At 33.1% G+C, this 13,086-nt stretch overlaps 1 protein-coding gene across 4 annotated transcripts in view; it reads left to right on the top strand.

Moving 5' to 3' along the window:
• The window catches only part of LOC106477168 (lachesin-like), a 161,134-nt gene that overhangs the window by 136,348 nt on the left and 11,700 nt on the right, over positions 1-13,086 (top strand). For 2 of the 4 annotated variants that reach the window (XM_022381439.1, XM_022381437.1), the window contains exons 5-7: positions 6,438-6,566; positions 9,749-10,036; positions 12,260-12,316. In XM_022381439.1, coding sequence (XP_022237147.1) covers positions 6,438-6,566; positions 9,749-10,036; positions 12,260-12,316 — 474 coding nt within the window. Of the gene's footprint in view, positions 1-6,437; positions 6,567-9,748; positions 10,037-12,259; positions 12,357-13,086 lie in introns of all 4 variants that reach the window. The other 2 variants (XM_022381438.1, XM_022381440.1) reach the window with 2 other exon arrangements.

Here is a 13,086-nt window from a genome sequence, read left to right as displayed (position 1 = left end):
CTTAGCACGTCTCATTTCAGAAAGTACAACAATACGGAATTGTAATTATACAGAATCTAACAGTAGCATTGTAATAAGCCATGCACTTAGCACGTCTCATTTCAGAAAGTACAACAATACGGAATTGTAATTAAACAGAATCTAACAGTAGCATTGTAATAAGCCATGCTATTCTTTATTGTTCAACTTTTGATAACTCTGAGTTATGATTCACGACACACAAGTACTATCCTGTATTTTGTAGTACAGGGGTATTTCCAGTGCTTCCTCCACTAGTGCCTTCTAGGAATCGAACACAGAGGAGAGAGTTAATTTTTCACCTTGTGTTCGGCTATAGCCTTTTCGTCCGATTTTAGCTTCACCTTTTCCAAAAATACAGCTCTTAGAACTCTGTAGGTTCTAACAGAGTTCGAGAGAAACGGAAAACTCTCTATCTTTCAGAATTGTAATTTCAGCTTTATGAGGTATATAATACTCGTTTGAAATGCATTGATGACAAAGCAGCTTATAAAGAGTTGGGTATATTATAATAGAAATTATTTTGGTGTTTCACCCCGTCATTGAAGTCCGTGTCCCTACGTCCGGTCATGCTGTATCTGTCGATCATGCACTTGATAATAGCCCTACAGCATATTTTTCATTGCAAAATATTTCTTCGTAAGATTTTCATGTACAAAGTAAACAATTACTCCCCATAGGCTTTCCATAGTCCATCTAGTGTACGAGGAAGACAGTTTTATAGCGCCTTTTTCAATAGTCTGGTCGCATAGAAATCCACAAACACTACATATGTATTAATAGGGAATAATATGAATACTCCTTTCATTCTCCAGATTCTTTAGGATATGCGACTTTTGAACAGGAGGTATGGCTAGAAGTCTTATCTTTCTTAACCTATATTTTGTTGGTCTCTTCTCCAGAAATAAATCCTTCTTGTTTATGTTGTGTACTGTTGCGTCGGTCACATGGACGGCTTTTGTCACTTATATTTGTGCGGGCTTATTTCTGGATAGTACTGGTGTCCCATGTTGATCCATATTCCTTTGTTTTCCAATGTCATTAAGGACAAGTGATATTTCCGGCTTGAAAATTCTAAACTTCCGATCTGAACACATATTTAAGATCTGAGTGTACAAGTATTTTGCATTGGAAAGGGTTGTTACATCCCCTTACTAAAAACAATCAATTTACGGTGTCAATACACTGCCCACTAAACGTCAAATAATGTCAAAATGTACATCTAGTACATGTCGTTCAACAGTGACTTTATATCGGTTGTAGTTTTCACATGATTTGCTAATTTACAGATTTCAAAATCTTTTTAATATAACGTACTCAACTCCAAATAAGACCCACAATTGTACATATATCACACCTCATAGGACTTTCTTCAGTTCTTCTAGCTATAATATTATATGTCACCCTCTAAATTCTGCCAAAAGCAGATATCTCTTATGTTATGGCCTTTTCTGATTAGTTAAATTAAGTGTTTTTTTATGGTGTTTCAGAAAAGATAAGTGGTCGTTTTGTGTTCTTTTAGGAATAAAATTATGAAAGACAGCTCGTAGTTTTTCGCTTTCTATCTGCGAGAGATCAGTTAGTTATTATTACAGAAATGCTGTCTGAAATGAATCTCTTTACGCTACTAAACTAAGCATAGCTGTTTAAAATCTACAAAAAAATCTGCCATTATAAATCAAAACAACAGTTTTTCTACTGGCACTGAAACCTTCCTATCCATGAGATCGTGTTACTGGCAGGTTCGTATATTGTCTGTGAATTAAACCATTTCGCTGGCTAATATTTTTCCAGATGTGTTTAAGTACTTTCGAAGCAAAATGATTTGTTATAAATGTAATAATACACGTTATTGTCACGTTGATATCCTCTAGATGTTTTGAAATATAAGAGAGATTTACATATTTATAATAACATATTCTACTGGTAGCGTGACATTCTCTACATGTGTTTAAGCACTTAATTAAAGTGCCCCCCCCCCCTGTGGCACAGCGGAATGTCTGCCTGCGGACTTACAAAGCTAGAAACCGGGTTTCGATACCCGTGGTGGGCAGAGCACAGATAACCCATTGCGTAGCGTTGTGATTAACTTCAAACCAACAAACACTTAATTAGAAGTTTGATTTATAAATATTTAGATCTTTAAAAGCGCTAGTTCTAGTAGGACTAAACTTCACCCGAATAAATATTTTTGTTCAACATGTGTACATTGTATGTGCAGTTTTAACTATTTATATATCTTAATGTGTATTTTATATAGATTTTTTATTTGTTTTTTTAGCCTTTAGATAAATATAATATTAAATACACTTTTAGTTTTGTTCATTAATTCGTTGTAACCAGGGATGTGATGAAACCGGTAAAAATACAAACATTGAAGTCCAAATTTCGAATTTTACTGGTAGTATGATGTTTCGTAAATGTGGTATACTAATTACGATAATTATTTATATTAGATCAGATGTGATGTTCTCTAGATTTATTAAAACTGTTTAATGGTAGATTGATACATACTATAAATACATTAAACCATTTATCTAACCTCTTTATAATTTTTGCTCATGATAATACAGCCTGTTGATTTGTTTTGTTTTAGTCGTAAAAATGTCTGCTTGGTTGTTGTTAAGCACAAAACTACACAATTGGCTAGTTTGTATGCCAAGTTTTTAAACAAATTTCAATTAACAACATATCAGAAACTGTCTGGTTCTAACTTACCAACTATCACAGCTTCCCCATCCTCCATGCTTTTAAACCAAAATTTTGTATACTTTTAGGTAGGTCATCTATAATTTGGGGGCTGTTTATATCTTAAATTAATCAGTTCTATCATACCTACCATCATGACAAGTTTCATGCTTTTTACTCATTGTGCACAACTACCTTCACTATACTGCTAGTCTAACTGCTAACTGCTGGTTTTTGAAATGACCAAAGTTTCTTTGATTTTAAATGTATTACCTTATCTCCAGATAAAAGGTAACAAGAACTTCCAACTTTATATAAACTTAAGTTTACTAAACGATTGAAAATTAAAACGTTAAATTCATTTTCGACTACCAATACAGGAATAGCGTTTCAAGCTGGATATCATTGTGGCCTGTCCTTTATAAAATGCTGTCTCCGCGCAGTTGAGGCTAGAAAAGGAGAGATAAACAGATCTGGGAACCATTTTGGACATTCATCCCAAAAGCCAAGTTTTGTCTCGAGATCCTGAGGTGTGGATGCAAAGTAGAAAATAGATATAGAAAATAGCTGTAAATGTGTTAATGCTAAAATGTAGTGGAGATTGTGACTGAAAGATTTACTATAAAAATAACATTCTCCGATATGATTTTAAATTGTAAAAGGTCTGTGATGTCATTAAATACTGGCGATTATTTTCGAATTGAATTCAGGTGATTTTGTAAATTGAAAACGAGGAGTATTAGAATCCATGTCATCATACATAGTTATATCTTTACCCAAATACAAATTGTTATCAACATGTTTGACTACGTTTTAGAAACTTTATTGGCCATGTGAAGCCATTTTGTATAGATTTAAAGTGGTTCCATACATGAAAAGGTTTATTTGTAGTATTTCATATTTACGAATAGGTTCAAACTTTTATTCAAAGTGCACATACTTGATTGCATATCTAAGATCTCGCGGCGGCCATCTTGACTATTTTTAGATTTCTTGTTTCAAAGGCAGAGGAAAGAAAACTGTCTGGGATACTTGGTCTGCTCATAAAAGAATCACTTCAACTTTTAAATTCTTTAACAATATTGTTAAATATTGTTAAACAATTCTTCAACAATATTTAACAATATCTTTAACAATAGATAACAATATTTCTACCATAATGCCTGACTTTTAAAGCTTTGTCATTTTAATTTGTATCAGAACTAGTGTCTATGCGACAACTGACCAGGCCCAGAAATACCTTTTCGCACGGAGAGAACGGTCAATTGACCTCATTCCCTTTTGGTCACACCCAGTAAAAGCATCAGTATGTCTTTGCTAGATCTAATAATTTGAACAGCATGTATCAGATCCGCCTAGATCACCTTAATGTAAGATATCAACTCAACCAAAGCTAAAACATGAAGCTTTTTTGTGTGTTCATCAACCAGAATTTCTGATAGATTTGAGTGGTTCCCAATTTGTAAAGTCATATAAGATAATCAGAATGATAAACAGCATCTAGCGAAACTATACCACTTGCACCGAGTTTTGAAAGTAAAACTGTATCTTGTAAAACATGAGCACATTTCCTCACGCGATTGTCCAACTTAATAGTTAGTATTTCTTTAGAAGTTTCTAGTAAATTCCAAGAGTGAAAAATCTTCACCGATTTTGACATAATAACAATTTGTTACCATTATTTCAAGAATATTTCAAAATTAAACACTTGTATGATAACTGATACCTATTTCAGCGTCTGTTTTTAGTCATCTTTAATTTCATAAGACAAATAAAATGTTTTAAACACGACGGATATTCAATGATTGTTTTATGTCAATTGTTATGGTCTTTGTGAAATCACAAAGCTCAACAAAACAAATAAAAATAACTATACGTGTGTGTATTCAATACCATATCGTTGTATATTGTACAATGCTGTCATATACTAAAGAATATAAAAACTATGAAATGAAAGTACCGAAAAATCAGGTGTCAGATATGATTTAATACGACGGATAATTGAATACTATACATTTAATAGGGAGTTTTTGGGCTTCTAATGAACATATATTTGTTTCAAATTTTGCAGTATTACTAATAGAACAGCATTATATGTACACATCACAGTAAAGATTAGCAAATGTAATGTAAACACTATATGCCATTATTGAATGTTTATATATATCTATAAAATACTGTTTTCATGTTGTACATCACGATAGATTATATGAAATAATTTTTTGTTTTTAAACGTAACCTTTCAACTTATTATATTTTTGCTTTTATAATTAATTACGTATGTTATTAATTCAATGCATATACGTTCAAATTACGTAACAGTAACTACTAAACAGTGGTTCATGAGTTTCGATATACTGACGACTAACTGAGCGAATATTAGTTCATAACGGTTTTGATGTTACACTGATTAAAGTGGAATTGCCTGCTCACGATGATGAATTGAAAGCGGAAGCTGTGTTGTTATATGATGACTGGAAGATGGAAGCTCGAGCGGAGACGGTGTGTGTATTAATCGTGTATTCGCTAGTTAGTGATTATATAGTCAGTTTTACGCATTATAATGAAGAAACCAATCGGAAAGATGCATTTAATGGTCATTTTACGTAGTTAAAGCCGTTTAAATATAATAACTATGAGATAATTGAAATGTCACCTGTATTAAAAACTAAAAAAAAATAAAACTTACGTGTAATACTTAATCAAACGCAGAAATACTTATATAATAATTGTGCCAAGTTAAAAAATATTACCTGCAGTAATTATTATCTAGTTGAAAATATCGAGTTAAAATGCCCTTCGATTTGACTTGGGAATAATTACATTGAAGCATGTGATCTAAAGATAATATTTAACATGTTAACTGTAAAATATTTCCATTTTAACCAAACTATATGATTAACGATACCAATTCTATATATCTAGTTTATTATTTTCTTTTATTTGATACTTACTTCAGGACTTTTACTCCAGACGTTTTAAGAGTGGAACTTGTAATTTAAACATTACAAAAATTATCAACTCCAACCTCAAAAACACAAATGACTTTTTAGTTTTGTAAGTATATAAGAGCTATGCAATCACATAAGTTTACAGCTTGATGAAGAATGTTTTCTTGGAAGGATGCTGTGTAAAAGTTATTGAAAAATAACTCTGTGTTATAAGTGTAGTTATTATTGAATTAAATACTGGGAAAATGAGAGAGAATAAACTTAGTGAAACGCATTTTAAAAACGAAAGAATTAAAGTATGCAAATAAAAACACAATACACTAATAATAAATATCTAGAGTTGAATGTCTTAGTAGTCACCTTTTTTACTCAGAACAACTTACTACCATTTTCGTCATTTTCATTTATAGATGGTTTTCTTTGCTTTAATTTTCCACCACATTTTTTTAAATTCCTCTGTCTTTTAATGTAATTTGTCATTCATAATTCCTATATTTCTTGTTCATTCTTCAGTGTGTTAATTACCCATCTTACTTCATGAATATATGAACCTTACAAGGAAGAAATGCACGATAACAGTGAGAAAGTTGAGTTTTTCATTTAATTTTTAGGTGAAACATACATTGTTCATACCTTACTGACACATTGTTGTGTAAGAAAACGACATTTTGGTTTTCGCAATAGCAATAAACTTGTAGAAACTAAAAATAAAGAACACTGTGTATTTGTCGAACAGGGTGTTTCATTTAAAATTATCATTGTTGTTAACGTTTCTTTCAGAAAAGACATATGAAGGGATGGATCTGAGTATTACCAAAGTGAGTCGACTTCACATGGGGGCCTACTTGTGTGTCGCTTCCAACGGAGTGCAACCGTCGATAAGCAAGCGTATCCTTCTGCATGTTCACTGTAAGAAAAGTGTCTGCTTTTCCGAAACATTAAGATAAAAACATGTTATTTTTCTAACAAATATATATTAATAGGAACACTTATTGAACCAAGCGACACCTATACAAAAGTCAAAAACAACAAGTAACAGCAACTAGATGGTGAATTTATCAATAGTACAAGTCATTATCACAGTAAATCCATAATGATAAAAGGGCGTGTCTGTGTGAGTGTGACCGCCATAGCTCCAAGAGGAAAGAACCTAGAAACCTGAAATGTTGCACCCATACTAAATGGATCCTGAGGGTGTGCACCTGGGTATTATTACTTATCTTATCTACATGCGAATGCGTAAGCGTGCCCCAAAATATACCCTGTAGTATATCAGTTAGACTAACAACTTCTAATATATAGAAAAGCCAGTGCGTTTTGGTAACAATGCCTTCCAACAATGGCTTTTATGTCATGTTGCTTAGCAACAAAAGTATAACCTAATATTGTTGTTAGTCTATGTATTGAAAGTATAAAATGAAATGTATAAACAACAAAACTGGAAAATATTTGTTGATTTCTTAATTTCAAGTTTCCGTTGATCAAAGAGGTTTGTTTTTTTTATATTAAAAACGTTGGTGATATAACATAAAATACGTTAATTCAGAGACGATTTAAGTTGAAAATTGGATCGATATTCTTATATTCATGATAAATTTTATGCACTTGCCTCTAGGCTAAGTTATCTCACACTACGTCTTTACTTTAGGCTTATTTATTAATTTCTTTAAATCATACCAACATTTATCACACTTACAAGGTTTCACGGCCCTCTTGAACCCCGTCACTAAAATTGTAATGGTAAAGCATCAACCTGAATGCATAAAAGTACATGGCAGAGACTTTCTTAGGGGTTGGTAGTCCTGTAGCAGTATTTATTTGTCGCAGGTCAAAATGGTACCCATCATCCCCCCCTGCCAGAAAATGACTGTATACTGCAGTGCATCACACAAACGGTGTGTTTTTGCAATTCTCTAGAGAGAATTGTCCCTGAGCTGCAGTACAATGTCTCGATTGTCAACTTGGCTAACACTGTCTTATATTTATACTTAAACACATTTTATCCAAAAATCTATCTTTTTTTTTCAGACCATTACAATTTGTTCTCATGTTGTCGTAGAGTTTATCGATGTGCAATTTGGGAAATGTTTCAAATGTCCCATATTATTTCCCACAATTTAGGCAAGTTGTTTGGTCGCCTTTTGATTGTAACATAAGTCCAAACATCCTCAGAAATGTTCATACTGAGACTTTGTGTAGGCCAGACCGTGGTTGTGAATGCTCCAACGGCCTCTTAACCATCAGGTATCATTTCATCACATTTACTGTATTCTTGGATTCATTGGTATGCTGGAACATTAATATCCACCCAAAGAGTCGTGTCCTGAAGTAATAGCATGATGGATAAAAATTTGCCTGTACTTGTCAGCAGTCACTGTGTGATCAATTTTGTGTAGATCACAAACGGCATTGGCTTAGATGCAGCTCCAAATTTGTACTGATCCCCCACACTGCTTCTCTATAGATATATATTGACTATAAAATGATTTAAGAACAAACTGTCGTTGATAGTTGTCAAAGAGCTCACGTCTACAACTTTGTTCCTTCTGTATTTTGTAGGCCATTTCAACCTTTTCGTTACATTTTCTTAGCAATGGTTTTATAGCAGCTACATGTTCATCGACATTACTTTGTGCTAATTTGTACCTAAATGTTCCCAAAATAACAGGCCCACCTATATTCTATAGTACACCCCATACGATACTTAATGTTCCCAAAGTAACACCCACACCAATCTTCTACAGTACACCCCATAAGATACTTAATATCATTTTTTAGAGTTTTTGTTTTCTACCTCCACCACTTGTACTACACAGGCCTGCGATAGTTTTATTGTCTTGAAATTATTAAATGTTCTACAGTAATTCCTGTACACTGAATCCGAAAATGATATCAATTTTTTTTTCAATCACGTACAGATTTTTCCCAAAGCGTCATAACGCAGTACATAAAAGAAAGACCACAACACGTAGTTTTGAAACTAAAATACGTAAATTTCACACAAAAATCAGGATAAATGAGGATGCATATTCGTTTGACATCAGTGTTCTTCCCTTTTCTTCAGTTTGTTGATATTTTTGTTCATTGTAGTAAACTCTTACTTAGATCAAATTATTATTTCGTTTTTTTTCTTCCCAATTTGTAAACAATCCTTACGCGATAGAAAACATTAATATTCTTTTTTAAATATGCGTAGCTGAATTATGGAAAATTCATTATTAATACCAAAACAACTTTTATGAAGCTTAAATTCGCAGGCCTTGTTATTAGCAGTGCCTGTTTCAACTACACTCTTTAGATTTTTACATAAATTTCCGATATATCAACGAAAACTTTGATTTGTATATACTAGTCGTGCGATATTTCAATACTAAGAGCCATAACACAAAAACTACTACTAGTAGTAGACATAGACTGCCTGGAACCATAACGAGAACACCACTACTACTACCAGCACCACCACCGCCGCCGGGCGTGGACCGCTTGTACTTTTATAGGCTTAATACAGATGTGTTGCTTTCTGATTGGTTAGATTATAACCAGTCATAGTGTAAACTATCAACACGTGACTGTATTTTTCTGTAGTTCATTTTCACACGATAAAGGGTGCCATTCTCATAATATTTGTTTTTATCCTTTTCCTCCACCACTTAAATAATTATTTCCAATACTGTAGATGGCCTTACTTACATTTAAGCTTTAAGACTGAAAGAAGCTTTATTATAGCCTAACAGTCATAGAAAAAAATCTGTATTCGTATCTAATTTTTGGTATAATATTTGGTAAAACATTAAATCTTTTTAATCGTAAATGCTTCACTATTTTTTCAGTTTGTGGAGTAAATTCTCAAAACCAGCAGAGTAAACAGTAAGATATGAATTGTAAAGACTCTAGCCTGTCTGGTAGTTCAGTCTCGTACAGAGAGAACAAAGAGTTGCCGGGGGTTATATTATATTTTGTTTTATATATTTACTGTTCATGTCTGTATTTTTGTATCTGAGGCTAATTCGTAAGTAATAAACTACCACTAATTTAGTGACATTTTTGTTCCTATTAATTTATTTAGTATTCACATTTGTGTGTCTACTTAGTTCCTCCAATGATCTCGATTCCCAACCAGTTAGTTGGATCTCCAATAGGGGGCAGCGTTAAGATGGACTGCCACACCGAGGCCTTCCCAGCCTCTATCAATTACTGGACGAAACAAGAGGGTGAGATGATTGTGGACAGTAAGAAGTATACTGTCAAAAAGGAAGAAGAGACCTACAAAGTCCACATGATATTGATTATAAACACCGTAGAATCGGAAGACTTCGGAGCTTTCCGATGTTTCGCCAAAAACTCTCTGGGCTCAACGGAAGGTTTAATTCGGCTGTATGGTACTGTATTTATTTCATCGTTATCTCGATTCCAAGTTTTAAATTTTCAGCTGTTAAATACAGTATATTATATTGATTTAATGACGATTCGCGAGCATTTTCTGTCCAGAAGTTTCATCTACTAAGCGTAGTCTTTAACATTGTATATATCGAACGTTTTTCTCTAGATTTTTATTACCTTTTCGGTTATAGCGTAATTCATTTTTCTTTGCTGTTGAAATGAAAGCCTAAAGGGGTGTCAAACTACGCCTTCAATCCAAAAAGCGTTTAATAAAAAGGCATTGAAAAGCCAGCTGGTAGCCTGAAGTTATGGTGATTTTGTTCCTTACATAGCTTCCAAGTTAAAAACTGAAAGTTATTAGGGTCAAAGATCTGCACTTAAAGCGACCCTTTTTCTCCACACTGCAGGGTAAATGCCATATTTTACTTTAGGTAAATGAACGATTTTACTCGTAATAAAATGTCATGAATGCTGTTTATATAAGAGTTGCTAAGCACTTAGAACGAATAAAAATTCAATGCTCAATTCTTACAGTTTCTCTAAAGTGTGCTATTCAGAGCTTGCCTGTTTTAAAATACTGAAGATCGATTTTTTTACACGTCGCTCTAAAGCCTCCCTGAAACCAATAGAAGGATTAAGGCTATAAAACGACACAGCTGGCTCTAGTGTCCACTTGTTCTTAAGCTTGTATTTTAACAGATACAAAGTCCACACCTTATCAGCTGAGGAATATAGTTTGGACCAATATTAAGTTTCGGCTGTTCAGCAAGGTGTATGGTTGGAACACGTTAGATTCTGGCAAAGCAGGAAAATAAAGCAATAGTAAATCCAACTGGAAACATTGCGAAATCTCCTCTTTTCTTCACAAACTTAGTATGTATTTACACATTGTCAAACATTTTAGTTCACCCTGCACAGTCAGTACCACATTTCATTTTAAAAAATATAAAATTTAATGTTTAGTGAGGAACCTACTGAATAATTAATTCAAAAATACAATAACAGCAACTATTACAATAGACAAGTTATTATTTTAATAATTTCAACGTTTTGACCCCTTGTATCGAGTCATCATCACATAAGAGATACTATAGGTCGAAACGTTGTAATTATTAAAATCCGAACTTGCCTATTGTAAAAGTTGCTTTTGTATTTTCCTGATTACTTATAAGATATATTTCTTACAAAAGTCTTACCTGATAATCTATACTTGCTACAGTTTAATGTTTTTAAATAAGTGACTATGGTGTCGTAGGATACCTTGCTTAAAGATAATTCAGCAGTATGTTTGTTAATTTACAGATGTGTTCAATGCGCATGATCACAAGATCATGAAAACATGGCGATTCAGTATTGAATTGGTGAGTAGGGCAGGAATTTCCGGCTTAGCAATCCATTTATATCTAATATCTAGCGTTCTAGTTATCTGTTTCTCTGCAACTTATCGAGCGTTCAGTTTTGTTGGAAATTCAACACATTCAAACTGCTAACCATTCTGTAGTTCAGTGAAGTTTTTAGCCTAATTTGTATTTTACGAATTAGCTGTGAATGTAATCATGGGTAAAAATTCACCGTCTACTCCAAAACGGTTTTATAAATTCGATTAGTGGCCCTATTGTTATTTTGTGTTCATTTTAAAGTTCTGCTAACGATCTAGAATAGTTTAAAATTTTGTGCAGGTCTACTGAAGCTTTTTTTTATTTTTGTTTTAAATAAAATTAATAACATTCTAACTACTACTGACTCGCTTGAGTCCAATTACCACTCTGATAAATACTTCATAAATTAGACCTTGAGTAAATTACGCCTTTTATAAATTATGAATGTGGATTCTGATATATATAAACTGTGTCGGGAAAAATGTTTTGGCAGTTTTCATACAGTTTAAACAATATGTTAGTGAAATTTAGGTTTAGTAAAGTCTCCTATGTAATTTAAAGTTAAAGCTTTATCACTAACAGTAACCATTCATAACAATATAAGTATATATTGTCAAAACAAAATGGAAAAATTGAACATAATGATTAATTTATCAAATAATGGGGTGAGAAAAGGAAAACTATGCTTTACTAATTTCATCTGGTTGATTGTAAACGTTAGAATCAGAAATCAATCTGTGTTATGATCTCTGAGCAGAAATCTATCTAAATTACAACACCGAGTAAGATATTTCTTTTTGTTTTCAAATCTTAAAAAACAGGAATACATTTTTTTCTCTCCAGAAATTCACCTTTCACCATCCCAGCATGCATCAACAGCCAGGATACAGAGTGTGGGAGGTAAGCAACTAGTGGAGCGATACTATGACTGTTTGAATGGGTATTTATTTTAGAATTATAAATTCACAATTCCATATATAGGTATGTAATGAAATAACTGGATTACAGAAGTTATGAAAGAATGATGCTTGACGTATTCCTGTTACCATATCTAAATATCCTCTATATCTGAGCCATCCATATTTACTGGAACAGTAGTTAAGCCAAAGCTGTAATACTAATAGTACAATTACTGATAAAGATAAAGACCAATGTTTTCTTGGTCATATTTTTTAAAGTACAAGATTTTAAAGTGAATATAAAAAGCCGTTAGAGTAAAACTAAAAAGATAGGTTTACTGAAGTAAACAGTAGATCGTAAAAATGTAGAAAAGTTTACTTCTGTAACTAGAGAAACTACTACAAATTTGTTGATTGGAGCTCACTAAAGAACCCAGCTAGCTATACTAAATATGTCAAACGTGTGACTAACTGGATCACGAAAGAACCCAGCTAGCTATGCTTAAGATGTCAAACGTGTGACTTACTGGATTACGAAAGAACCCAGCTAGCTATGCTTAACATGTCAAACGTGTGACTTACTGGATCACGAAAGAACATAGCTAGCCATGCTTAACATGTCAAACGTGTGACTTACTGGATCACAAAAGAACCCAGCTAGCTATGCTTAAGATGTCAAACGTGTGACTAACTGGATCACGAAAGAACCCAGCTAGCTATGCTTAAGATGGCGAACGTGTGACTTACTGGATCACGAAAGAACCCAGCTAG

The sequence above is a fragment of the Limulus polyphemus genome, unplaced genomic scaffold (genome assembly GCF_000517525.1).
Source record: "Limulus polyphemus unplaced genomic scaffold, Limulus_polyphemus-2.1.2 Scaffold163, whole genome shotgun sequence".
Taxonomy (NCBI): domain Eukaryota; kingdom Metazoa; phylum Arthropoda; class Merostomata; order Xiphosura; family Limulidae; genus Limulus; species Limulus polyphemus.
This window is presented reverse-complemented; position numbering and strand designations above follow the sequence as displayed.